This window comes from Chelonia mydas, chromosome 4 (assembly GCF_015237465.2).
Source record: "Chelonia mydas isolate rCheMyd1 chromosome 4, rCheMyd1.pri.v2, whole genome shotgun sequence".
Lineage (NCBI taxonomy): Eukaryota > Metazoa > Chordata > Testudines > Cheloniidae > Chelonia > Chelonia mydas.
The window spans coordinates 11,777,530-11,804,871 of NC_057852.1; the positions used below are offsets into that span (position 1 = coordinate 11,777,530).

Consider the following 27,342-nt stretch of genomic DNA (forward strand, 5'->3'; position numbering starts at 1 on the left):
CCTAGCACACCAGCACCATTCCAAACACAACGACTTCCCCCTCAGTCTTCTGCTGGGCATGACTCCATTTCATTTTCTATCCAGCCAAGTCTTGGGCCTGCTCTGTCTCCTACTCAATGTTTTGTTTGTTGACTTTACTGGAAGCAGGGTTAAGCTCTCAGTGACTTAAAAACAATCTATATCCCACTTAAATACAATGAAAGCCAGGTATAGTGACAACCTGCCGAGTGACCGTCTATGCCGAGAAGATACGCAATGGAGTGATGCGATCAAGAGAAAAGTACTTTGTCACCGCCTTACCAAGTTCCACTTGCCTGCTGAGCTGGGAAGAGCACTGGTTTTATGGACAAAAATAAATAATTATTTGTTATCGTTATTATCTATGCAAAGGGTGGGCCAGTAGTTTTAGTACCTGGTACGTTTTCAAGCCAGTTTTACAATCCATGTCAGAAATAATGCATTTGCCCATTTAATGGATGTTTGTATTCTGTGGTGAGGTCCAACTGAAAACAGAAAAGGTTTAGGTCTGAAATTACCCTCCCAAGGTTTGGCAAGTTTGATGCATATACTGAATTTGAATATAAATTATGATAGTCAGGTACCCATTGAAAAACAAACCATTTAAGAATGCTGCCATTATCGTGTGAGATTGACCTGATCCCTTGATGCCAATCTGGGGAAGTATCTGATATATATTTGATAATGGGCTCTTCTGTCTAGCAAAGAAAGGTACAACGTAAGCCAATGGCTGGAAGTTGAACCTAGACAAATTCAGACTGAAAACTAAGCATGCATTTTTAAGGGTAAGGGTTTTAGCCTTTGGAACAATTTACCATGGTGGATTCTCCATCATGGACAATTTTCAAATCAAGATGGGATGTTTTTCTAAAAGATCTGCTCTAGGAATTATTTTGGGGCAGTTCTCTGGCCTTTGCTATGCAGAAGGTCAGACTAGATGATCACAGTGGTCCCTTCTGGACTTGGAATCTATGAATCTGTCCAATAAGATACTCCTCTGCTAACAGGCTTGGAGGAGCTCATGTTTGGCTGTTATCACACTCAGAATACCTAGATCAGCGGTTCTCAAACTGTGGGTCGCGACCCCATTTTAGTGGGGTCGCCAGGGCTGGCATTAGACTTGCTGGGGCCCGGGGCCAAAGCCCAAGCCCAAAGCCCAAGCCCTCAGGCTTCAGCCCTGGGTGGCAGGACTCAAGTTACAGGCCTCCACACCTGGGACTGAGCCCTTGGGCTTGATTTTTCTCCCCCCTCCCCCTGGCTTCTAGGGCAGCCAGGCTCGAGCAGACTCAGGCTTCGGACCTGTGTAGTAACATTTGTTGTCAGAAGAGGGGCACGGTGCAATGAAGTTTGAGAACCCTTGACCTAGATTATCCTAACTTCCACTCACAGGTAGAACCCACAAGCTTATTAGACATCTAGAAAATATTCTTTCCAGTGACATGCAAACGGTCTGAATTTCACCTTCCACCAGTCTAGGAGCAGTTTGTGAATCTCCACATTATACGATTAAGTTTAATATTTAAGTATTTAGCAAAAATTATATCCGAACCAGACACACACAAATAGCATGTGGGGGCGATGGAGGGGGGAAGAAGGGGGTTGCACACGCATGCTTACAGACATCTATGCCATTAACTCAGTGAGCCAGTCCCAAAATAAACCTAGGTATTTTCCTTTAAGTGGGTGAGCCCAACCCAGGGACGGGAGGCCCCCTCCCAAGCATGATGACAAAGTACCTACTTCAATACCTTGCAGAAAGCCGCAGCCCTCCAGACTGGCAAACCTTCTCTATGATCCCCCTCCTGCAGAGCTGGGGGAAGTACCACTCAGTGCAGGCAGCCCAGAGCTGAGATTTAAACGGCTCCAAATATTTATACTCCTATTAGGTGACCAGATAGCAAGTGTGAAAAATCGGGACAGAGGCGGGGTAATAGGCATCTGTACAAGACAAAGCCCCCAAGATCAGGCCTGTCCCAATAAAATCAGGACATCTGGTCACCCTAACTCCTATGTGCTATAAAATGTCACTCGCCATGTGGGTGGAGGTGCGGAATACATTGATGGGCACTTGTTCAGGAAAACCTAGCAGTTTGCGGGACAGGAGAGTTGCTTCATTATCTGAGGTTTCAGAGTAGCAGCCGTGTTAGTCTGTGTTCGCAAAAAGAAAAGGAGTACTTGTGGCACCTTAGAGACTAACCAATTTATTTGAGCATAAGCTTTCGTGATGCATCCGATGAAGTGAGCTGTAGCTCACGAAAGCTTATGCTCAAATAAACTGGTTAGTCTCTAAGGTGCCACAAGTCCTCCTTTTCTTTTTTCATTATCTGACACTCCTATAAACACACCATTCCACTCCTTTCACTGTGTCTGTATACGAACTGTACGTAGGCAGAATATGTACCAAATGGTGGCGAGAAAAGAGCCCGGAGAGATTTGACTGGCCAACAGGAATCCCATCTGACACAGATCTCTCTCGGTCACTGCATGACACCATCCCCAAGGTAAGAAGTCACAGAAGTTTGTTCTATTGACTGGGAGCTACCGATGGCCCGCTCACAACTCCCTCTGTGGGTCTGCAGTAGGCAAGCCGCAAAGATGAACATTTCTTTCTTAACTGGACAGAAAGGTAGGTAGATGCCACAAGAGCCTGCCCTGGAGAAGCGTCTTTCACACCAGCAGAACAGTAGCATCCCCAGGGGGACAGTTATCTTTTTTGCAGTCCGTTTGCCAAGAAGGACAGTTTTTAAAGAGCAGGAGGAAAGCATTACAACGGAGCAGTACCAGCAGATGGGATGGTTTGCTGGGCTTAAAAATGAGGTAGGGCCCATGAGTCTGACCTGGCTGGCCCTTCGAATACAGACTAAACCAAGTGAAGCAGAGTGTTACTAAAAGGCAGGAAAAGTGTCCAGGCACTAGGTGCCAGGTGTTCTTTGTGAGACGCCTCCCCTCTCGGGCGTGCAAGCCAACCACCCTGGCCTGGTGCCTCAGCACTCCAGACTCGCCTGCAGCCCTGTGCGACCGCACTGCCCTGGCAACGCTCAACAGCCCAGGGACTGCCCTGGCTCACCCCTGCCACATGGCACTTTACTGCATGTGCATATTAACTCTCCTCCCGCCCCCGCTGCTATCCGTGTGCTGCCCTGGGATCGCCCAGCCCTGCGGGGACAGGGGAGCGCCAGCCGGGCACGCAGCCCCTGGCAGGGCCCGGTGGCAGAGCAGGGGGGCTCAGCCGGACACGCAGCCCCCAGCAGGGCCCCGTGGCAGAGCAGGGGGCTCAGCCGGACACGCAGCCCCCAGCAGGGCCCCGTGGCAGAGCAGGGGGGCTCAGCCGGACACGCAGCCCCCAGCAGGGCCCCGTGGCAGAGCAGGGGGGCTCAGCCGGACACGCAGCCCCCGGCAGGGCCCGGTGGCAGAGCAGGGGGACTCAGCCGGGCACGCAGCCCCCGGCAGGGCCCCGTGGCAGAGCAGGGGGGCTCAGCCGGACACGCAGCCCCCAGCAGGGCCCCGTGGCAGAGCAGGGGGGCTCAGCCGGACACGCAGCCCCCAGCAGGGCCCCGTGGCAGAGCAGGGGGGCTCAGCCGGACACGCAGCCCCCAGCAGGGCCCCGTGGCAGAGCAGGGGGGCTCAGCCGGACACGCAGCCCCCAGCAGGGCCCCGTGGCAGAGCAGGGGGGCTCAGCCGGACACGCAGCCCCCGGCAGGGCCCGGTGGCAGAGCAGGGGGGCTCAGCCCGGCACGCAGCCCCCAGCCGTGCCCAGGGCCCAGTGAGGCGGCAGGAGGGCGAACCCCTGGCGGTGCCTTCCGCGGGTGCTGGGCCGGCCTGGAGGCAGGGGGCTCTGGCTGGAGCCCAGCGCAGCGCTCCGCGGGGCGACGGGGACAGGGGGCTCCATGGCCCGGCGAGTCCCGGCAGCTGCCCCGGGCCGGGCGGCGGGGGGTGCGGTGAAAGCACGGCGCGGCCTCCGGGGGAGACTCCTGGGCCCGGGCTCTGTCCCCGCAGGAGCGAGGGGCGGTGCCCGGCCGGCGCTGAGCGAACACCTGAGCGAGCCCCGCCGGCCCGCTGCAGTGCCCGGGCTGGGCGGCCATGGGGCCCGGGACAGACCGGTCAGGGGGAGAGCGAGATCGGGCACTGGGGTCCTCGGACGCGGCGGCTCCCTTCTGGAACCCCCTTTCCCCGCTCCCCTCCGGGCCGCCCCGCTAACCCCGGCCCCGCGCCCCGGCCCCGCTAACCCCCTGCCCCGCTAACCCCGGCCCCGCGCCCCTGCCCCGCTAACCCCCTGCCCCGCTCCCCTCCGGGCCGCCCCGCTAACCCCGGCCCCGCGCCCCGGCCCCGCTAACCCCCTGCCCCGCTCCCCTCCGGGCCGCCCCGCTAACCCCGGCCCCGCGCCCCGGCCCCGCTAACCCCCTGCCCCGCTCCCCTCCGGGCCGCCCCGCTAACCCCGGCCCCGCGCCCCGGCCCCGCTAACCCCCTGCCCCGCTCCCCTCCGGGCCGCCCCGCTAACCCCGGCCCCGCTCCCCTCCGGGCCGCCCCGCTAATCCCGGCCCCGCGCCCCTCTGGGCTCCGCTCCCCCCTGCCCCTTTCCTCTCTGGGCCGCCCAGCTCCCGTGCCCGGTTCCTCCCGACCCCTCTACCCCGCTCCCCCCCGGGCCGCCTGGCTAACCCCGGCCCCGCGCCCCTCTATCCCGCTCCCCTCCGGGCTCCGCTCCCCTCCCGGCCGGCCCGCTCCCCCCTGCCGCGCTCCTCCGGACCCCTCTACCCCGCTCCCCTCCGGGCCGCCTCGCTAACCCCGGCCCCGCGCCCCTGCCCCGCTCCCCTCCGGGCCGCCCCGCTAACCCCGGCCCCGCGCCCCTCTGGGCTCCGCTCCCCCCTGCCCCTTTCCTCTCTGGGCCGCCCAGCTCCCGTGCCCGGCTCCTCCCGACCCCTCTACCCCGCTCCCCCCGCGGGCCGCCTGGCTAACCCCGGCCCCGCGCCCCTGCCCCGCTCCGCTCCCCTCCCGGCCGGCCCGCTCCCCCCTGCCCCGCTCCTCCGGACCCCTCTACCCCGCTCCCCCCCGGGCCGCCTCGCTAACCCCGGCCCCGCGCCCCTGCCCCGCTCCCCTCCGGGCTCCGCTCCCCCTTGTCCCGCTTCCCCTCGGCCCCTCTACCCCGCTCCCCTCCGGGCCGCCCCGTTTCCCCTTCCCCCTCCAGGCTCCGCTGACCTTCCCCGCTCCTCCCGGCCCCGCTCCCCTCCAAGCTCCACTCCGCTCAGTCCGGCCCGCCCCGCTCCCGCGCTGCCCTCCAGGCCGCCCCGGTCCCCTCCGGGCTCCGCGCCCCTCTACCCCGCTCCTCTTCGGGTTCCCCTACCCCCTCTGCCCCGCTCCCCCGACCCCTCCTTACCCTCCTGCCCGCTCCCCTTCGGCTCCTCCTACCCCGCTTCCCCTCCGCCCCCCAGCCGCCCTGTCCTGCTCCCCCCGTTTCCCACTTCCCCCTTTGCCCCGCTTCCCCTCCGGGTCCCCGGCACCGCGCTGTCCCGCTCCCCGCCCCGCGCTCGGACCCCGGCAGGTACCTCCTCCTCGGGCAGGCTGGGCTCGGCCGGGCTGCTCTCCTTGTCGGCGGGGAGGCTGTTCATGGTGCCGTCCCGGGGCGCACGGAGCCGGCTGCGGAGAGGCTGGTCCCTGCCGCTGGCAGCAGCATCAGGGGCTGGCGGCGCTGCACTGAGCCCCCGGCAGCCCGGCCCGGCAGGGAACTGCGGCGCGGGGGGGGGAGGGACGGGGGGCGGGGGAGCCTGAACTGCCGCCACTGGCCCAGGGGTGCCCGGTCCGTGCGCCCTACGCGCTCCGGGCAGCGAGGGCAGCTCCCTCCCGGGCACCCCGGGGGTGGGGGGATCGGGGCGGGGGCAGGGCAGGAAGGGGAAGTTGGGCGGCAGGAGGGTCAGAGAGGGAGGGGGAGCTGGGCTGTGTGTGGGGCACAGAGGGGAAAACCCCTAAACTCCCTGTCCCCAACACAGGGTCCCAGCACTAGCTCCCTCCCACGAGCACCCTGTGATGTTCCGGAGCCATCAGTGACCCTGGCTCAGCCCTAGCTGTGGGTTCACCGTTTTCAGGCTTCCCAGAAAGCCAAGGGCTAGAAACTTGGCTTTTACCATGAACGCTGAGCTTGTCCTTTACCTGAAACTGGGTTCTGGCAGGGAGGGGTTCCCCTGGCTGTAGGCTTGCGGGGGTCACAGACCAGCCACGCCAACCAGCTGTACTTCTGCTGGGACACTTTGTACCTCCTTTTTGTTAGCACCTGCTCCTCCTGCTCCCCCTCACATGGGACTGGGGGGGGGGGGGGCCCACAGAGCACTGGGACTGGAAGTTTTTGTTGTTTTTGCCACTAATTCAGACCCTAATCCTGCTCCGCTTTTGGCATCAACAGCCAAACTGGCATCACTCCCTGGGGGCCCTGGCAATGCAAACCCCTGGGGCTGGCACCACCCACTTATTTTTTAAGGGGTCTCCTTCTAACAGACACAGTCTAGTCAAGCACCAGTCGCTGGGCAGGGTGCGGGAATCCCTGAGTGAGATTCTGGGGCCTGCAAAATGCAGGTCAGACTCAATGATCACAATGGTTCCTTTTGGCCTTACCCCCTGGGAATCTCTGAAATCAGAGCTGGAAAAGGCAACAGCCCAGGAGGTACTCCCTTCAGTAGCAGGTAGCCAGAGAACTTGTGGGGATTTGTGGATTACATGAAGGAGGAACATTACATTGAGCCAACTTTGTGTTTGCTCTGGGTTTCTCCAAATACACCAGAGCGGAAGAGGAGTAAGAGAGCATACTCTGGAATCAGCCTCCCTCACCAAGGGCGCTTTCAAACTGGTATCTTTTCGCATTTCATGGTGCCGGCTTGGGCTCGGCTAGATCCGCACCGAGCCCCACTGAAGCAGGGCACGCCCCTGGCACAGGTCCCGTTGCAAGATCTAGCTGCGGTCACACTCTTCTCCCGCCCCCCGGACCTTGCACATTGCCTACTGCAGGCCCCCCTGCCCCCCTCTCGCCCCACTGAGCGCAGTCCGAGCCCAGAGAAGAGTGACTGTGCTGCAGGCAGGGCAGAGGAGAGACGGGACTGTCCCTCCACACACCAAATCCCCGACACCGAGTGCAAGCGAGAGATCCCCTCAATGGTCAGGGGCCAGAAGAGGCGCCTTATTGAAACGCAGCCTGCCCCTGTGAGGGAGAGAGATCTCACACTGCGCAATCCCCTGTCACTGGGGCGGGAAAGGACAGGAATAACAAAGGGACCCACGGGCTCCGCCCCTACATGCGGCATGTGCCCCCTTCCCTGGAGGGTTCCTACCCACTCTGACAGACCCTTCCCGCCCCCCGAGGGCCCAGATTCCCTGGCACACTGGCACAGCTCGCCAGGCCCTCACAGCCCCATTGTCCTGAACAGAGCATACACAGGGAAGCACGCTGTCGGTGTCCATGGGCCAGAGCCCCTTGCAGGAGATGCTTGGAGGAGGATCCAAAATGAAGGATCTTCCCTGACCTGTGGGAGTTGCTTCATTCCCTTGGAGGTAACCCTTGGGTGTGGCCTGCCCTGGGCCCCCGATAACACGCTGCTCCATGTTATCCCTCGGATTGTGTGTACACACTTCTAGGACCACCTCTATTCTTGCCACCCTGAACAAATGGATGAATGAAGAATTTGCATCCCATCCAAAATATTTTCCCAGGCCTAGTTGAATTTCAGGCCAAAGTACGGGGGCAGGGTGCTGTTGTACTGAAGTGGGAAGTTTTTGTAACATTGTTGTGAATGATACTCTTGGCCATAACTTACTTGACCAGGAGTTGCTATGCAGTAGGTACAGAAGAGTTAAGCAGCTGTGGTGGGGCAGAGCAGGAGACAGGAGGTGTGTGTCTCACCTAACTGCATGGTCAGAGATGGGATGAATGAGTGGATTGTTAGAGCACTGGCTGAAAGGACCCCTATCAATGAAGGGTCTGCAAAGACAATGGGAATACCATGGCCGGGACATTTGCACCTAGCAACCAACCAAGATGAAGGAGGTTTTCCCCCCACCTCTCTGCAGGGAAGCAGAGCAAAGGCTCTGAGCTGGAGAACAAAGGGGACAACTGGCTGGGTTAAGAGCTGGCCTTTGGACAGACACAGCAGCTCTCACCTGGGACGGAGAGACAAAGTGACCGAGATGGTTCCTGTAGCAGCATGGCTCAAGAGTGCTGGCTTGGCCAGTACAGACTATGCTGTACCTTTGCTTCCCTGTGCTAACCTAAGGACAACCCGATGCTGTGGCTAATACACCCAGCTCTGTTTTGAAAAGGCTGCCTGGGATTATTGCAAATGCTTCGTAGATTCCAAGGCCAGAACGGATCATTGTGATCATTTAGTCCAGAGATTTTCAACCGTTTTTTCTGGTGACCCAATTGAAGAAAAATTGTTGATGACCACGACCCAGCGGAGCTGGGGATGAGGGGTGTGGGAGGGGCGAGGGTTGTGGGGTGGGGCCAGCAATGGGAGTGTGGAGCCGGTGCTTGGGGTGGGGGCAGCGCGCGGTGTCGGAATAGGTAGGGACCAGCCTGCCTTAGCCGGGCAGCACCACTGGTGGGACTTTTAATGGCCCAGTTGGTGGTGCTGACCAGAGCCAGCGCGACCCAGTCCCTTCTATTCCGTGACCCAGTTCTGAGTCGTGACCCACGGTTTGAAAACCACTGATCTAGTCTGACCTCCTGTCTGCATCAGGCCAGAGACCTTCCGTACTTGCTGAGATGCAATGATCCCTGAAGTGGCGAAAGGAGTCTCTCTCAGTTGGACTCACTGAGCAGATCTCATGGTGAGCAACAGGAAAGATGGAGCCCAGAAGCTGTCTAAGAAGTTCTGAGGCCACGTGGCCTAACCTAAAGGAAGCGTTGGACCCCTGGGGGGGCTGGCACAACCAGGGGCTGTTGTCTGTTTACAAGCTGAAGTGTAGCTCTGTGACAGCTGCATGAGTGAGACACAAGCCCATGAATGATGTCATCAGGGTCTTCCTCTCCAAGGATCTCCCTATCTTAAAGTATGGGTCACTGACAGGCCAGCCCCCAGGAAGCAGTCATAATCTGCTCGCTCTGTGCATGGCCAGGAAGGCTGCTGCTTGATTTTTGGTTTTTGCCATTTTTGATAACAGCTAGTGGTCAGTTCCCAAATTAAGCCACTTGGATGTTTCCATTTTAACTTTAACACAACACAAGCAACCTGCCACTTTATGGACCTACCAGCTGCAAACATGATTGTCGGGGAGTTTGCTCGTCGGAACCAGTGCAGTGTCCTGTGGCCCTGCATCATTCTCTGACATTCCACATTTGGGAATTTACATGGAGAAAGCACCTTCAAAAAGCAGCGGGTGAAGCAGATGTGACCTAATAAAAGCAGAGAGGAGTGAGCTTGGTAGCACAGTAGGTTGGTTACAGAAGATAACTCACAAGTCACTTGCAAAATAGGTGCCCTGGGCCATGCCTTACCCTGCTTGAAACCACACACGTTTGTAGCTCTCTGCAAATCACAAGAGGAGAAAAGCAAGAGCAGTTGACCCTGCAGCTAGTGATGCCTGAGTCGGGGCAGCATCCAGCTCCCCTCCCTGGGCTGGCTCTGCAGTATGGACAGAAGCTCAAAGCAAGAAAAACTCATTTTCTGCACTGAAGTGAGCACGAGGGACCCCTTGGGAGCAGGTCACTGAGTGAGAGCAGCTGTTTTCACCTCAAGATGTTCCAGAGGAACTTTGTGACGCTGCGGTGAAGATCCCAGCATTGTGTGGGAAATTGATGAAACAACGCATGTACTGGCAATGGCAAGATATAGGATGCTTCATGCTCTTAACGCACAATCTCACTGTGGGGCCATCGTTAAGGATACAGGGAAGGCAGAAGACATCCGCGGTTGTTTTGCAGTGAGCTGCTCTGTATGTTAAACATGTCCTGCCTTCACACGGCTTAACACAACCCACAGCTGGATCAGTCCCACACGGCTTCCTAGTGAATTTAGAAAGCGTCTCCCGCATCGTTCGCTGGCTGAGCAGAACTCCTCTCCCCGGGAACTTTGTCTGCAGACTGGCCTTGAGTGACAACTCACCGAGAGCCACCTGGGCCAGCCCCAGTGACAGACACCGAGTGCAGCGCTGTACAGTGTTCCTGGGGCAGCAGGGACCACCTTCTCTTGGGCTGGGGCTACTACAGTCAGCCAGGCCTCTCCCTGTATGTACCACAAAGGTGAAGGTCCAGAGCCAGCAGGGGCAGTGATCTGCACCATTGTCTGCAACAATAGTACACATTCAGTGAAAGGGCCGGGCCTCTTGTTTGTCAGACACCACTCCCTGTCTCCAGGCTCTTTCACAAACTTTCCAGCCTTAGCTTCCTATGGTGCAGCCCTCCCCTGGCTGCCCTCTCCTTGGCAGGGAACCAATCCTGTACTCGGGCTGCCCAGGACCCCTTAGAACAACCGCCCCCCCCCCACCTAATGGAATCCCTCCCTGCCTGTTAAAATCTCCTCTCCAGTCTCATGCCTATACTAACCCAGTCACTCTCCACTGCAGTCCCTGCAATTAGCCCACTGCAGCCCTCTTGCTCCCTCCCACCCCCATCCCTAGGTTCTGCCAGATGTCCTAGCCCCCAGAGATGACCTGAATTGCACTTTGAACTCAGCCTCCAGTCTAGTGCCATCTCTGGGCGTGTGGAAACAGCACATTGACAGCGCAGCTGAGCCCTTTCCGGTACATAGCGTCCATCCCCTGGCAGGGGGCCCAGGTGAGCGCTCAGCAGACAGTCAGGACAAGCTGGTGAGCAGGGCACTGGCCTGTGACTTCCAAGATGTGGGTTCAAGTCTCTGCTGTGTCACAGGCTTCCCGCCCAGCCATGGGCAGACGTGTGTGGGCCTGAATGGGGCTAAGATCACCTCCCCCCAGCACAGAGGTGCACCCACGCTGTGGTGATGGGGCCGTGTCTACACCCCCAATCAGAACCCCTCAGCTAGCCTGTTGTGCCAGCTGACTCAAGCGCATCGGCTCAGGGGCTGTTTAACTGGCTCAGGCTGCAGCCCAAGCTCTGGGACTCTCCCACCTTGCAAGGTCCTAGAACCCGGCCTCCAGCCCGAGCATCTACCCCTGCAATTAAACAGCCCTTTGTGCCACTGGCAGGGGCCAGCTGTGGGTTTTAATTGCAGTGTAGACATGCCCTGAGAGAGTGGATGGCTCCTTATATGGGTGTCATGCACGTGGGAGCAGCTTTAGCCAATCCTGCATTTTAACAGTGTGTTCAGCTAATGCTGTTTTCTTGAGATGGGCTGATAATCTCTCCCTTCCCCCACCCCACCTCCTCCTCCTCTGCCATTTGCAGTGACCCAGACCATGGCCCGTAGCAGACGGCTGAAATGGGCTTGGTTTAAATGCAGCTAGCAGTCCAATGCTCGCAATAAACCATGGGCGGCTGCTGACTCTGAGCCCTGGGAGCAGGTGATGATAGGTGCTTTGTATGAGCAATCAAGGCCAGAATGCCTGGAATCTGGGCTGGCCAGACAAGGGAGGGGGAGGGGGAGGGAGAAGGGGAGGGGAGAACTCTCTCTGCATTGACTTTGGACTATGTTTGAGAAATCGAGGCCTGTCCTGGTTTGTAAGGCTGAAACCTGCGGCGCTGAGTGGTAGAAGATCCATGGGGAAAGGGCTGAGGGGTGATGCAGATGGGAAAGGGGCTGCACAGACCATGCCCCACCTTGAAGCCACCTCGGCGCCCCCTGCAGCGATGCAGAGTGAACAGGGAGGCGAATGGCTCACCCATGGCAGTGCAGGACTGGCTTGTGGTTCAAGCACTAACATAGGCAGGGGGCATGGGATCTGCTCCCATCTCTGCCCCAGGCTCAGGGCTGCTGGATGAGTCACCCAGGGCTGGATTTTCAAAGGTGTTTTGGTGCCTAAAGCTGCAGCTTGTTGGGGGGGGGGGGCGGGATTTCCAGGAGCAGCCAAGCAGGTTAGATGCCCAACTCCCAGGAATCCTAGGATAAGGAGGAACGGGTGTAAATACCTGGGCGGTTTGCCTTAACTAGGCAACATGGCTGAGGGCAGCACCCGCCCAGCTTGCTCCTGTCCACTGAGCCCAACCAAACCCCAGCTTCTTGCGCAGTCCTGACCAGGCCGAAGAATCCCCTCGCAACGCCCCATGCACTTCCTGCCAGCTCTCCACCCACCCCATGATCTCTCCCTGGGGCTCAGCGGGGCACTGCTCAGAAGGGGGCAAAGTAGAAATCCCCTGAGCTGCCCTTACTTGAAGGCTTTCTTGCTGTTAGGAGAGGGAGGGAGGAAAGGCTCCTTTACTCTTATCAAATGCCACGTGGCTTCCTAGCAGCCATGGCATAGCATGAGAGAACAGCTCCCTTCAGTGGGTGGCCACACTGGAGGGATCGTGAGGAGAACTGGTGGGAAAATGGGGGGCTGTCGATTAATCACCGTTAACTCACATGATTAACTAAAAAAATTCATTGCGATTAATCACACTGTTAAACATTAAATATTTTCGGATTTTTTTTTCTACATTTTCAAATATTTCTATTACCACACAGAATGCAAAGTGTACAGTGCTCACTTTATATTATTTTTATTACAAATATTTGCACTGTAAAAATGTTAAAGAAATAGTGTTTTTCAATTCATCTCATACAAGTACTGTAGTGCAATCTCTTTATTGTGAAAATGTAACTTACAAATGTAGATTTTTTTTGTTACATAACTGCACTCAAAACCAAAACAATGTAAAAAACTTTAGAGCCTACAAGTCCAATTAGTCCTACTTCTTGTTTAGCCAATCGCTAAGACAAACAAATCGGATTACATTTATGGGAAATACTGCTGCCTGCTTATTTACAATGTCATGCGATTAATTTTTTTTAATCGCTTGACAGCCCTAACAATAATGACAACAAAAACAAGATCACAAGTCTGCGAGTTTGCTACAGCTGGTAGGGCTGGCCAGGAAGAGAAAGTGACACCTAGCCTGTGTTGTCCTTCATGAGGCTGGTTGGCTTACCCCCAGCAGGAGTGCTTTCGCTTTCCCTCTCTCTGCCACCTCCTCCAGTCACCAAAAAAAAAACCTACACCCAGCTTTACCAGTTTCCAGCTTCCAGCTTTACTGTAAAAGCTAACAGAATGTTAGCAACCATTAGGAAAGGGATAGATAAGAAAAAAGTATCCTAATGCCACTCTATAAATCGAAGGTACGCCCACACCTAGAATACTGAGTGCAGTTCCGGACACCCCATCTCAAAAAAGATATATTAGAATTGGAAAAGATACAGAGAAGGGCAACAAAAAAGATTAAGGGTACAGAATAGCTTTCCTAGGAGGAGAGTTTAACAAGACTGGGACTGCTCAGCTCAGCAAAGAGACTACGGGGGGGATAGGATAGAGGTCTATAAAATCATGACTGGTGTGGAGAAAGTGAATAAGGAAGTGTTATTTACCCTGTCACATAACACAAGAACCAGGGATCACCCAGTGAAATTAATAGGCAGCAGGTTTAAAACAAACAAAAGGAAGTATTTCTTCATACAATGCACAGTCATCCTGTGGAACTCATTGCCAGGAGATATTGTGAAAGCCAAGACTATAACAGGCTTCAAAAAAGAATTAGATAAGTTCATGGAGGGTAGGTCCCTCAATGTCTATTAGCCAGGATGGGCAGGGATGCAACCCCCATTCTCTGGGTGGCCCTAGCCTCAGACTGCCAGAAGCTGGGAGTGGACAACAGGGGATGGATCATGTGATAATTGCTCTGTTCTGTTCATTCCCTCTGAAGCACCTGGCATTGGCCACGGTCAGAAGACAGGATACTGGGCTAGATGGACCATTGGCCATACTGGGTCAGACCATTCTTATGTTCCCTGAGCTTTTATCTGGTAAGAGTTGATCAAGGGGCCTCTTCATTAACTCTCCTTCTACCTCTACCAAATATGCCACTGGTTCCAGTATCTGCTTTGCCACACCTTTTCACCACTTCATCCCTCCCCTGTGATTTCATAGCAACACTGGCTGCCCTAGGAAGAAAAATCTGGGAGGTTTATGGTGTGGGGATTTTCCCTGTCTGCTGGCTCTCATTGAGTGCTCAAAATAAGTCTGGTCTACGTAAATCAGCTCTAGTACGTAATGGACATCTTGAAAACAGCTTCGTTGGACTTGTCTGCATTGTAGACTGTGGAGTAGACCTAGCTTTGTATTTTAATTTCAGTTCCCCCACTCTGTCTGGCATATGGTGCATCCCACTCCAGTCCAGGTTCAGCTTCTATAGCCATTTTCTGCCCATCAGTGGGCGTCCATTTCCTTCCCTTCCAATTAACTCTAACCAATACCTTTACAAGTTACAGTGGCAGGGAGCCTGCCTACCCCTCCTATCTGCCCCTAGGGTAATTCTGTAAAAGCACATGAGTGTCTCAACCTCACCGCAGGCAAAGTTCTCTTGTAACCCCCTCAGAAATCACCTGGCCACTCCTCCGTCCATTCCCATTGTAACGATCACAGCGTTGCCAGTTACCTTAACATAACAAGGGGGATGGGGGGTGAGAGGCCCGTTGCAGGTCTGGGCCATCTCCAGCATCTTTTCATCCAGGGACAACCGGCCTCTGAGCTTGATTCCTCCAGTCACAGAACTAGGTCAGTGGCTCCTGCTCATAGGCATTGACGGCTTCCTCTTAGTGACTCCTTTGCTATGCTGCGGGTCCCTGTGACAAGCCCAGGCAGAGTGTCCTCTCTTACCGCACTTGATGCGCTGCAGCTTATTAACGACATGCTGCTCCTGCCAGGGTGATGTCCGTGATGGCCCCGAACTGCATAAATAGGGGTCCCTCCGTTTTGTTTGGCTGACCATCAGCTTCTTCACCCCTCCCTCCCCCCACTGTGGGGGTTCTTCCCAGGCCTGGCACAATGGGACCAGGTGTCAGGGATCCACAGGATCTGTGCTACACCCCAGCTTTTAAACAGGCCCTTGGAGGAACCCTTCAGTGTGCCAGACCCCCAAGGGGCCCCACCTCTTCCTTAAGGGTTGGCCATGCAGCCTCAGAGCCTTCAAGTCTGAGCCTCTGGGCTCCAGCTCTCCTGCCTCACGCCGAGAGATCTGCCCAGCAAGGCCCCAGCTGAGGCAGGCTCCTGATCCGAGACTTTCACACTCTTCAGGGACCTCAGCACGTATTTCAGTGACCCCAGGCAGCCTTTCCAAAACAGAGCAGGGTGTATTAGCCAGTAGGAACACAGCATCGGAAGTCCTTAGGCTAGCACAGAGACATAAAGGGTTAGTCATAGTCCATTCTGGTTAAGCCAGTGCTCCCCCCAGCCAACCTGCCGTGGTCTCCATTTTTGGCTCTCTCCCAGTCTCTCTCTTTCAGGCCCAAGTGAGAGCCCTCTCTCTCTCTCTCCAAAGGCCAGTTCTTACCCTAAGCCCCCTGACGCTTCTCAGGCCATTGTCTTCCTGCAGAGTCATGCGGAGTTCACATGCTCCACCTGCTGGAGGTTCCCACTATCCAATGTTAATTGTTCAGTCCTTGGGGCTCCCGTTGTCTTGATCCTCCATTGAGATGGTCTGGTTTCAACCAGTCCTTTAATGACCCATTCATACCACCCCAGACAGTTACAGGACAACTCTTCATGTCTCCTGCTCTGCCTCAGGAGCAGATTTACCCCTTCTTCACCCACTGGGTAACAATGCAAAGTGTAGGAAGAAATTGAGGCACACATAAGAATCACAAAAATATTACTGAAAATTTCCACTTGGTAAATGTTAACACAGGTTTCTTTATGGATCCAAACGGAGCAGTCTCCACAGTGGAAGTCCCTTTTTATACACAGCACTCAAAGTGTCCAAAAAGAAAGTGATCTCTGAGAGCCTATTTCAGAAAGTTACCAAAACAACAAGTAGCAAATTGTGGGTTTTTTTCTGGCTTGCCAAAAATGCAGAGATACTTCTCTGCTTCGATTTGGTTTCTTAGTGGAACATTTGGTTGAAAAAAGTGGTGGTGGGCACATAATGTTTCTTTAAAAAGAACAGGAGTAGTTGTGGCACTTTAGAGACTAACAAATTTAATGTTTCTTTAGAATCTCTGTTCAGTCTTGATACTCCAGCTCACCAGATTATTGTGGAAGACATAAGGTTAAGCATGGTAAATGTGGTTTTTCTCACCAGCGTTAAACAAAGGGCTGTTTTCCTATCAATATTCGCATAAAAACACTGCTCTAGTCTGTATATGTTGCAAAAAATCCTCTTTTCATTAAATTGGAAACTGCCCTTATTGCCAGGGGCAGCCATTTTATCTTCACTCTCTCCTTTATTTTTATAATCACATCCTTGTTGCCAGCTTTTCTCTGGTACGGTCATGGCAAACACAGAGAAATTAGATAAAACCATAAATACCCTGCTGAAAGGTTGAATTACAAGTCAGAACAACATTACCACCCAAGAACCCAAAAAACCCACACACAGAGAAAACAGGCTGCTTCCTAAGACAGCGAGGCACAACTCACCCCACCTGGTTTTAAGGGCTCTTTCCAGATTGATTGCTGCGATCCCACCCTGCAAGCAGGCCCAGGAAACACTCCCTATTCTCCCTACAGCGATAGCTTCCAATTCCAACAGTCCTCAATGCACCCCAGCAAGCAGCTGGCTCTCTGCCTCTGTGCTGAGCTCTAAGTCTGCTGAGCAGCGAGCTCAGTCCCTGCACTCTGGCCTGTCCCCTGCCTGATCCATGAACAGGTTCCCTGAAAGAGTGAGTAAAAACCAAGTCCTTTAAATATAGCTGGTCAGAACCCTGTAGACCGGTTCAGGGGAGTCAAGCGCTCATAATGGAATTAACAGCATGTATCTGCCCTAGAGCAGGGACTTTGTGACCTCACGTAAACAAAGCAGAACATTCTTCTCTGCTCAGAAAAAATGACGTCTTTTCTGCCATATGTCCGTTGTCCCGACATGTGCACGCCAGTCAGGGGCTGGAGCCTCAGCCTGGTCACAGAGCTCACTCCAACCCCTTGGTAGGCTGCTGCTAGTCCAGGTAAGGGCTGGCCTGAGTTCAGCCCTTGACCTCTCTCTGCTCACTGCCCTCCACAGCCTTGGGCTTCTCCCAGAAGCCTTTGCTTGGCTGGTGGCTCTCATCAGGACTCACATGGCCTGGGTCTTCACTGGGTTTAGAGCCACGTGGGGAGTTCCAGGATGTCTCTGGCCCAGGTCCCGTTGGGTTTGAGGATGGAAGACAGCTATGCAGGGGTTGTGCAGACAGCAGAGTGGGTTAATGGGAGAATGCTAGCAGCAAAAGGGGCAAGAGATGTGGGGAAGGGGGTGGAGGGGTGAGAGACAACACCTTGGCTACACTACCCCCAAACATCAACTCCCTCACTGGATTCTGGGCCTTAGGAGACCAGCAGCCCGGCAATGGCGGGGCAGATCTGGTGGAGATGAATGCGACTGTCCTGTGAGCACACACCCCCACCCCCAGCCCTGGGAGGATCCTGGCTCTCTACTTCCCTTAACGGGGGGAGTTCAGAGGTGGTTGCCCATCCTCAGCAGGATCAGAATGGGGGCAGGGAGCTGCTCACACCAAGATGCAAGCCTCAAGACGGCCCCAGAGTCAGAGAAATGCTGATTGTGCCAGGCGGATAGAGATAAGGGAGATAAAAGGCAGCTGTTGCTGTCACCCTGGAGGGGCTTTCCCCAGTGTGCGCACTGTGGGCGTGTGTTAGGGTCAGAATAGGCACATTCCGCAGAGGCCACTGTCTGCAGGAGCGGCTCCGCGCGTAGCTTTGGGCAGGACCCCTGGCCTGGCCTTTCACCTCCTCACTTGGAGCAGTTTTGAGAGGATCAGATCCAGGGTGGCGGGAAAGAAGAGGAGCAAACATCAGGATTTGTCGTCCTTCTGCAGGGAAAAATCCAGCCTCTGAAATGAGCCCACTCCCAGTCCGCCCTCCCCCCACCCTTGATAAACTGACCCCTACAAGCAAAGCCAACCACTGCAGCTGGAACTGTGACCTGGGATGCCCCCCTCCGCCCCCCCCAGCCTCTGAGCAAAACGAGGCAATAACCCAAAGGCCTCACTGGGACCACTGCACTGCTGATATCATTGGAAACAACGGCCTAAGAAACCAAATGCTCCAACAGCCTGTTCCAGCACTCCTGCCCCTGCCTGACAGGATAGACACTAGCACCAACATTATCAAAACTAGGAGCTTTCAGCACCATTGCCAACCAGAGTGGTAAAGCCAGGAGTCAGACCCACAAAACCTCAGGAGATGGGCTTAAAAAAAAAATCATGTTTTTTTTGTTGTTTTGTTTTTTAAATTAATACATTTGGGGATCCTATACTTCCCCATCTAGCTCCTGAGCCTGAAGATTGCACTCAGGTCACAACATTTTCAAGCTTTTCTCTGCAACCAGGAGAGGGGCTAGAAACATGCACTTTTTTTAAAAAAAAACAAAAACAATGAAAGCTAAGATTCCCTCAAACACCAGATTCCAGGAGCTGGGGCTTTAAATGAAGCACCAAACATTGTGAGACTTGCTTTAAGATTGCGAGAGTCGGCAGCCTGTTAAAGTCAAGCCATTACAGACTCCTTCACAAAGACTGAAGGGCCAGATTTTTAACAAGATTTAAGCAACTAAAGATGCAGATAGGCACCTGGAAGTGGGAGTTAAAAGTGCCCAGGTGCCTTGGGAGCTTTTGAAAACCCCACCAGGTGCCTATCTGCATCTTTAGATACCTAAACACTTTTCAAAATCTAGCCCTAAGGGCCTCATTTATAGGGTCCTGATTTTGAGGGTTTCGGAAGTCCCTTCTGGCCTAAAAATATGAATTGGGAAATGCTGCTGTAATGCCTCACAGGTGAGTAATTCTTGTGTGTTATGTCTCCATTCCCCTATGGTCTAGGCTCCCCAGCCAGACATCTCCCATAATGCACCATGTCCCAACTCCAAGAGGTGAGGCTGTAGTGCATTATGGGAGATGTAGTTTCCTGGCCTATGGAGGAGACTGAAAGCATGACAAGCCAGAACTACAATGCCCATGAGGCACTAGAGAAGCATTTCACAATTGAAATTTTTCCAGTTTTGACTGAAATATTTTAGTTTCCAGTCACTTTTTTGGATATTCACATGTCTGCTGAAAAAAATCAAAACTTTATGAAGAACAAAAAAATCATTTTGACCACATAAAAGCGTTCACTCACCACAGCAGCGCCTCCTCATGGCCAGGTGCAGCACAGGGGCTGTCTCCCCCTGTGGCGGTCGTTCCCTCACTGCGGTGGTCTCTTTTCCCACAACCTGGCCCTCTGGCCAAGTCACAGTTTAGTCCACCCCTTTTGTGGTAACAGAGAGTCTAACCCAGCTGTAGTCCAATGACTTTACAGCAAGTCTTCCATCTGTCTCTGGGATCCATGGTCCATACACCCCTCACCTCAGCCCTTCCTCTGTGGCTGGTAGGGGAACCCAGAGCCACCGTCTACTCTGGGTTCCAGTCCAGGCACCCTGTAGCTGGCAATAAAGGTCCACTCCCTCAGACTCCTTACTGCCGCCATAGACCATTTCCTACCTCCTCTATTCCCCAGAGAGTGACTGCAGACCCCATCCCCGCCCTTCAACCCCTGTCTACTGCAAACTTGCTGGCTAGCTGCATAATCACTACCCAGCCGGGCTTCCTCCTCAATTAAGCCTGGCTGTCTCTACTTCTGTCTCCTTCACAGGTGCTACCAGGTATGTTAAATGGCCTCCCAGAACCACATTAAGCCCTTCAGGGGCTGTGTGGGGTGCAGTGATGCACCATTGCAGACCAGTTCTTGTTTAAAGCAGTGCACAGACATTCTTTGTAGAGCTAGGGCAGCTGAGCCCAAATGACTTCACACCTCCATCCATCCAATTGGCCACACTTTTCTCCTGCTTTGCAGAGCGAGTGCAAAACGCTCCCAGATTCGCAACTTTTTGCACACGTTTCTGCACAGCCCTAATTCTCTCCTTGGCTCAACAAGCTGGGATGGCACAATGACGGACATGACAATGCCCTACAATCTCCTGGAAAAACCCTATTGAATTAAATTGCATATCTTTGGAGTCCATTGCATTCAATGACTGGCCTATGTACCCTGATGGGCCAGGAATTGTATGCATTTCCAAGGGGGAGGGCAACTGCATTTCCTCCAGGAACTGAGAACGGTGTTCAGGTAAATTCACCCAGGCTGGGACACCTGCAGACAAGCCCCACCCCCTGGAGAGGTTGGCCTGGACTGGTTCAGACTGGATTTTTCAGGGACCGACAGACAAAGAAAGGATTTTCAGATCTACAGCCTGGTTTCATGGGCGGCAGCGGAAGCTTCCCCAGAGGGAGGCAAGTTCCCTGTCCTGCCTCTTCTGGCCCGAGCCCCGTCCACACTCCACCCCCGTTCCGCCCAGGCCCCGCACCTGCCCTGCCCCTTCCCTGCTTGGCCCCTCCCGCAGCTGCTCAAAGTGTCCCTCCCCACCTGCTGCGCCACCCCCCCCCCGCCACTCACTGCACCCCACCTCACACCCCCGCTTGCCCACCGCTTGCCTCCGCACCCACTGCTCGCCACATCCCTCCCCACCCCTTTACCCCTCCGGTGGGTTGGGCGGGGTGAGGAGGAGGGATGTGGGGAGAGGTGGGGACCTCGGGGGGGGGGGCTGGAGGGGAGGGGAGGAGAAAGATTCACCAAGCAGCAGCAGCAGGCGGTGGGGGCCTCGGGGAAGGAGCGGAGTAGGGAGGGGAAGAGGTGGGGTCACCATGGCCCAGGTATCCGGTGGCGGGTCCGCAGCAGCTGTGGCCGATTACACCTGCCACCCCTGGGTTTAAACTGACTCTGGGCCTTCTTCCGGATCCAGCAAACAGGCAGGACCCCAAAAAGAAAAGGAGGACTTGTGGCACCTTAGAGACTAACCAATTTATTTGAGCATAAGCTTTCGTGAGCTACAGCTCACTTCATCGGATGCATGTAGCTGTAGCTCACGAAAGCTTATGCTCAAATAAATTGGTTAGTCTCTAAGGTGCCACAAGTCCTCCTTTTCTTTTTGCGAATACAGACTAACACGGCTGTTACTCTGAAACCTGTCATCAGGCAGGACCCCTGATCCCTGAGGGGGCCCCATCCTTAGGGAAGGGTTGGAGGGACTGTTCGCGGGCCAGAGCCCTTGCTGGAGCTGGGGTAGCCTCTGGTGAGCTTAGTAGCATGCGTCTGCGTTCCAGGGTTGCGTTCATACATTTTCTCGGTAATGCTTTCATGTTAACAATGGATGTGCTTGCTTCGAAAGAGCTGTGTGGTGACTTAGCTGTGGGCCATCGCTGAGGAGAGCGGCCAAGCAGGCCGGCTTAGGCAGTCTTTCTTTGGCTGTGGAGTTCACGGTATGGTCAGGGAGCCGTGCAGCCTGGAGATACCCCAGTCAGCCTGGGCGGCGAGTATCACAGGCCAGGGGAGGCTGTGCCTCCCCAAACGGCCCGGCATGGCCCCACCCACGCTGGGGCTGGGGGTGCCAGCGGCTGCGGTGGGGGTGCTCTGGCAGGGGGAGAGGTTGAAAGGGGAGAGGGAGGGGCAGGGTCTCAGGCAGAAGGAGAGGGGCGTGGGACTAGTCTCCCCCAACGGCCAGTTCACCTGCCCCCCGCGCCAGTCAGGAGGGAGAAAGACATGGTCTGCCCCCAAGAGGTGAGAGCTGAGAGCCTGGAGCCCAGAGTGGGCCGCAGAGGGGGAATACAGGTTCAATTGCCCTGAACTGTGACAGGAATCTTGTGTGGGATGAAATGCCACGAGAGAGTCCCCAAGAGCTGAAATCACACATCCTGAATACATAGACCTGACATTGTACTTCCCTAGATTTTCACTGTCTGTCTAGGTATTAATTAATGATGGACCCATAACCAGGGTACCTAGCGCTTAGGGAAAGAAGAGCTTTGTTTATACGCAAACTCCTGAAGTAACTGCTGCAGTGTGGCACAGATCTCTTATAGGAATCAAAGGGACTCCATCAACTCATAGGCTCTGACTTCTGCTCCCACTGGTGGGTGCTCGACCCCCCTCTGCCCCTGGCCTTGCCCCCACTCCACCCCTTCCACGAGGCCCCACCCCCTCCCACCTCTGCCCAACCCCAACTCCGCCCCCTCCCTGCCCCTATTCCAACTCCTTCCCCAAATCCCCGCCCCGGCCTTGCCTCCTCCCCTGAGCGCGCCACATTCCCGCTCCTCCCTCTCGCTCCCAGCACACCGCCAAATGGCTGGGTGGGAAGCGCTGGGAGGTAGGCGGAGGAGCGGGGACATGGAGCGCTTGCGGGGGGGGGGAGGAGGAGGTGGGGCGGGGGGAGCTTGGCTGCCAGTGGGTGCAGAGCACCCACTAATTTTCCCCCATGGGTGCTCCAGCACTGGAGCACCCACGGAGTCGGCGCCTATGCATCAGCTTGAAAAACGAGGTTAAAAAGGAGTTTCTGCTCAGCATGCAGTAAAAGTTAAAAACCCACAGAAAACAGTAAGATGCAGGAATGAGATGGGTAAAAACTATAATGCCCCTGTATAATGCAATGGTGTACCTTCACCTGGATCCTGTATTCAGTGCTGGCCACTCCCTTTCCAGAGGGTTAGAGCTTGCAGGCGGCTGGGGGGACACACACAAATGAAAATTAATAGGGAACAGGAGAGCTGGATCCAAAGAGAATGAAAATGGTCACAGATTGACACGGCATGGATGGTAGAGGCAAAGAACCAAGAAACAGTGAAAATGTGACAAGGAAAAGAGAGACACCCCCCCCCCCCACCATAGTGTTCCCTCCAACTCCCAGCCCAGCTATCTGCACATGCTGGACAACAAGGAGCCAGAAAGGCCATGCCAGAAGCCTCCTATTAGAAATAAGTGCTGTCCACAACTCAGCTCAAACTGCACCTCTCTCCTGGGTCCAGAATAAACCCAAACTGCTGTGCTTCCCATAGATGAAAAAAGTCCTAAATCAACTCGCAAGCCTTATGATTCCAGAGACCCCACAGGACAAACTTGGACTGGGTGCCACATTTGAAACCCAAACTCCTCAGTGGGAGAGGTTCCCATGTAGTCGTACGGTCGTCTCTTTTAAGTCCGAGCAGTTAGCCAATATCCAGGGCCTTGCTGAGTTGCTTTCACTGGGGAAGAAATGGATGATACAAGTCAGTGGTTTCTCTGGTGCAATCTTGTTTATTTATGGCGAATGTCCATGCAGTCTTTTTTCCCTGAACAGAACAGAGGCAAACAACAACAGGAGGCACAGTGCTTTACAGAAATTATAGCAACAGGAAGGGGCCAAATCTCCAAATGTGGTAAATCGCCCCCTATCCACTGGAGTCAATGGGCCACATCCCCTTCTTCTTCTTCTTATGTGGCATCTCCATCACTGGAGGTTTGCAACCATGGTAGCCCGTTCTGCATGATTCCCTGCTCTCTTTGTGGGTGAACAGCCCTTTTGATCCAGCCAGGATACCACATCATCCCTCTAAGATCTTTTTTTTTCTGCCTCGTGTTCTTCTGTCATCAGCTTTCCCTTCCAGTGCCCATAAATATGCATTGCCCGCTGATCCTCTTAAAATGTGCCCTATGAATTGAATCTTACTTTTCATGAGAGATGACTAGTGCTTGCTGAGTCCAATCATCTCCAGCACTTTTTTGGTTGTTAGGCAAATCTATCCATGATATAGAAGAATTCTTCTAGAACACTATAATTCAAAGGACTGTAATTTCTTTATTATCGATTGTTTGAATGTCCATGTTTCACAGTTGTAATTTGACACAGACCAAATGTAAGTTTCTAAGAGTTAGAATTTAGTCTTCAGATTTATGTTCCTTCTCATCAGATGTTTATTCTTCCGGAATGTCTCTTTCACTTATGCTATCCTGGTGATGACTTCAGTATCCAGTCTTCAATCTTCTGTAATGATGCTTCCCAAGTAGCGATAATTTCTCACTTGCTGTATAGCTGTGTCATTCACTGGAATCTCCCATATTTTCCCAGGATTCTTGCATACCACCGTATTTTTTTTCTTGTCCACATTCCACGCTAGCCCATATTCTTTGCCATATTCATATATAATCTCCACTAACTTCATCAGACCTTCTGAATCAGCTACCAGCACTGTGTCATCTGCATTGCGAATGTTATTCACCCATTTTCCATTCATCTTCATATCTTCTTTTGTTTCTTCAACTCATTTCATCAAACATTCACTATAAATGTTGTTTAGATTTTCATTTTCTTATCTGCTGTTATAATCACCTTGTGTAGCGGAGTGAGCACCCGCTCCAGCCCTGAAGGGGTTGGAAAAGCCCTGCAGGGGGCTGGGGCTGGGGAAGGGAGTGAAACCCTGGCTGACTGGGGGAAGTGGGGCAGCTAGGGGCCATGCCCCAATCAGGGCTCATCTGGCTCTATAAAGGCTTTGAGCCAGAAGTTCTAGGATAGTCTCCCTCTGCCTGGAGAGGGATAAGGGCTTGGCTGCAAGGTGCCAGCAGGACACCTAGATTGGAGCAGGGCTGGGGAAGGGCCAGAGGAGATGGGAGCTCTGGTCTGGAAAGGCCTATTAGGTATGGGGGTTCCAGGGGCAGCCATGGGTAGGCAGAGGCAACAGGTCCAAACCCCCTCCCCTGTGATGAGTGGCTTATACTGCAGTCTGCCCAGGGAGTGGGGGTTAGTTGGTGACTGGCAGTAGCCTAAGACTGAGGTGGAGATAGTGGGTGGGGTTTCCCTGGGAGGGGGAGACCCAGAATGGTGGGGGTACTGCCAGGGGGCAGAACCCAAGACAAGGGCACTGCGGTCTGGGAGGGACATGGGAGGCCAGGGGTGGTGAGACATGGCCTGAATGAGGCGCTCTGGAGGCTGGATGCTAATTCCCTGAGATGACCAGCAGAAGGTGCTGCCGGGTGAATCTGTGCCCTGTGACACCTTGTGATTCCAGTATAATTGTTTTCTTACTCAGCATTTGTGTTTCAGTCCCTACAGATCTCAATACGCTGAGCAAATTGCAGTGGTTGATTCTGTCAAATGCTTTTCTGGAAGTCAATGAAACCGAAGTACATTGTTTTCCCCATTTCAATTGATCTTTCTAATATGAGCTTCAAATTCATAATGGTGTTCATTGTGCCCTTTCCACCTTTGAAGCCATAGTGTTGTTTATTTATCAGTCTTTCCTTGTCTGTAGTCAGAACAATCCACAACATTGTTCTTTTCTGGGGTTTGGATGTAGAGTGAGACTGCAAGGTCTTCTAGCAATTCTATGGTGTCTGGCCACATCAAAGATGATCCTCTGATTACAGTCATGAGGAATGCTTGCATGTGGTCATGCCTAGAAAGGCAGAGAGCCATGAATCTCTCTTTCTCCTAATTAACTATCGATATCCTTATGGCTACTAATGCAGTTCTCTTCTTCCCTTCATTCAGGCTCTGAAGAGGGTTGCTCTTCCTACCCGTAGAACTGGAGAGTCCCTCTTTAGACCACCAGGCTGTTATTAGCAGTGAACAATTTTTGTAAGGTGCCTTGGAACAACTAGTTTTGAAGGATAATACTTCTAGTGAAGGAGGGGGTGTGTCCGTCTCTATTGACCTCCACCAGGACTGGCTCTAGGCACCAGCAAACCAAGCATATGCTTGGGGTGACACAATTCCAGGGGCAGCATTCTGGGTTGTTGGTGTTTTTGTTTTTTTGTTTTGTTTTTTTTTCGGCAGTTGCGCTCTCGGAGGGCTTTTTGTTTTGCTTGGGGTGCAAAAAACCTAGCGCTGGCCCTCCACTCCACACTCTCTACCCTAGATGAGTCTAGCATTGTGTGCTGAGAAACCTCAGCTGTTGAATTACTAATTTGAGCAAATTGCTGCAGAGAAGCTTGTTGCGAAGGTTTTCCATGTAACTCATATGAAATATGAGCTCACAGCCAGAAGGCGTAAATCACTTCTGACTGGGGCCCCTGATGTAGGTAACTTATTAATCAGTTTCATTTTTGAAATCACTCTGCTAAGTATATAGGAGAAATTATTTGAAGAGAGTGGAATCTATGAGGATTTGCATTGTTCACTCAGCTTTTCATAGTTTTTACCTTATTTTCAACTGTAATGCCTTTCTGACTGTCTAAACGTAAGGCATGGGTATAGCACAGTTAGATGATGGTTCTATTGTATCTTTAACAACACTATCCAGTGTTTTTGTTCTATGTACCGACTTTATTCAGTGGAATATCTATATGGTTTGGGGGCCTTCAGGCTGACCTAGAGGGGCTGTGGTTTGCAATTTTGCTGCCAAAGTTCAACTTCTGATTTCTAGGCAATTGCATTTGAGATGAAACAGCCTGATTATTTTTACTGCATCTGCCACTGCTTTGGGGTGTAACAATATGTTCCACTTTAAACATTTTGGTTCCATAATGCCTCTAATTTAATACTCCAAATAGACAACACCAAAACAAACTCCTTATCTGCATCTAAACTCTGTATAGCCGTTGTCATAAATATAAAGGGAAGGGTAACCACCTTTCTGTATACAGAACTATAAAATCCCTCCTGGCCAGAGGCAAAACCCTTTCACCCGTAAAGGGTTAAGAAGGTAAGGTAACCTTGCTGGCACCTGACTAAAATGACCAATGAGGAGACAAGATACTTTCAAAGCCGGGGGGTGGGGGGGGAAACAAAGGGTCTGTCTATCTGTGTGATGGTTTTGCTGGGAACAGATCAGGAATGCTCTTCATAACTTCTTAAGTTAGTAAAAAGAAAAGGAGTACTTGTGGCCCTTTAGAGACTAACCAATTTATTTGAGCATAAGCTTTCGTGAGCTACAGCTCACTTCATCACAAAAGCTTATGCTCAAATAAATTGGTTAGTCTCTAAGGTGCCACAAGTACTCCTTTTTCTTTTTGCGAATACAGACTAACACGGCTGCTACTCTGAAACCTGTCATTAAGTTAGTAAGTAAGCTAGCTAGAAATGCGTTAGATTTCCTTTTGCTTAATGGCTGGTAAAATAGCTGTGCTGAATGGACTGTATATTCCTGTTTGTGTCTCTTTGTAACTTAAGGTTTTGTCTGGAGGGATTCTCTGTTTTGAATCTGATTACCCTGTAACGTATTTACCATCCTGATTTTACAGAGGTGATTCTTTTACTTTTTCCTTAATTAAAATTCTTCTTTTAAGAACCTGATTGCTTTTTCACTGTTCTTAAGATCCAAGCGTTTGGGTCTGTGTTCACCTATGCAAATTGGTGAGGATTTTTATCAAGCCTTCCCCAGGAAAGGGTGTAGGGCTTGGGGAGGATATCTTGGGGGAGAAGACCTCTCCAAGTGGGCTCTTTCCTTGTTCTTTGTTTAACATGCTTGGTGGTGG

The 27,342-nt window shown here is 53.3% G+C and overlaps 1 protein-coding gene across 4 annotated transcripts in view; it reads right to left on the reverse strand.

The window, feature by feature from the left end:
- The window catches only part of RBPMS (RNA binding protein, mRNA processing factor), a 175,353-nt gene that overhangs the window by 134,616 nt on the left and 13,395 nt on the right, over positions 1 to 27,342 (reverse strand). The window contains exon 1 of one of the 4 annotated variants that reach the window (XM_043545188.1): positions 5,559 to 6,019. The exons of 2 other annotated variants lie outside the window; for them this stretch is intronic. In XM_043545188.1, coding sequence (XP_043401123.1) covers positions 5,559 to 5,621 — 63 coding nt within the window. In that variant the 5' untranslated portion in view covers positions 5,622 to 6,019. Of the gene's footprint in view, positions 1 to 5,558; positions 6,029 to 27,342 lie in introns of those variants that run through there. One more of the 4 variants, XM_037896641.2, reaches the window with a different exon arrangement.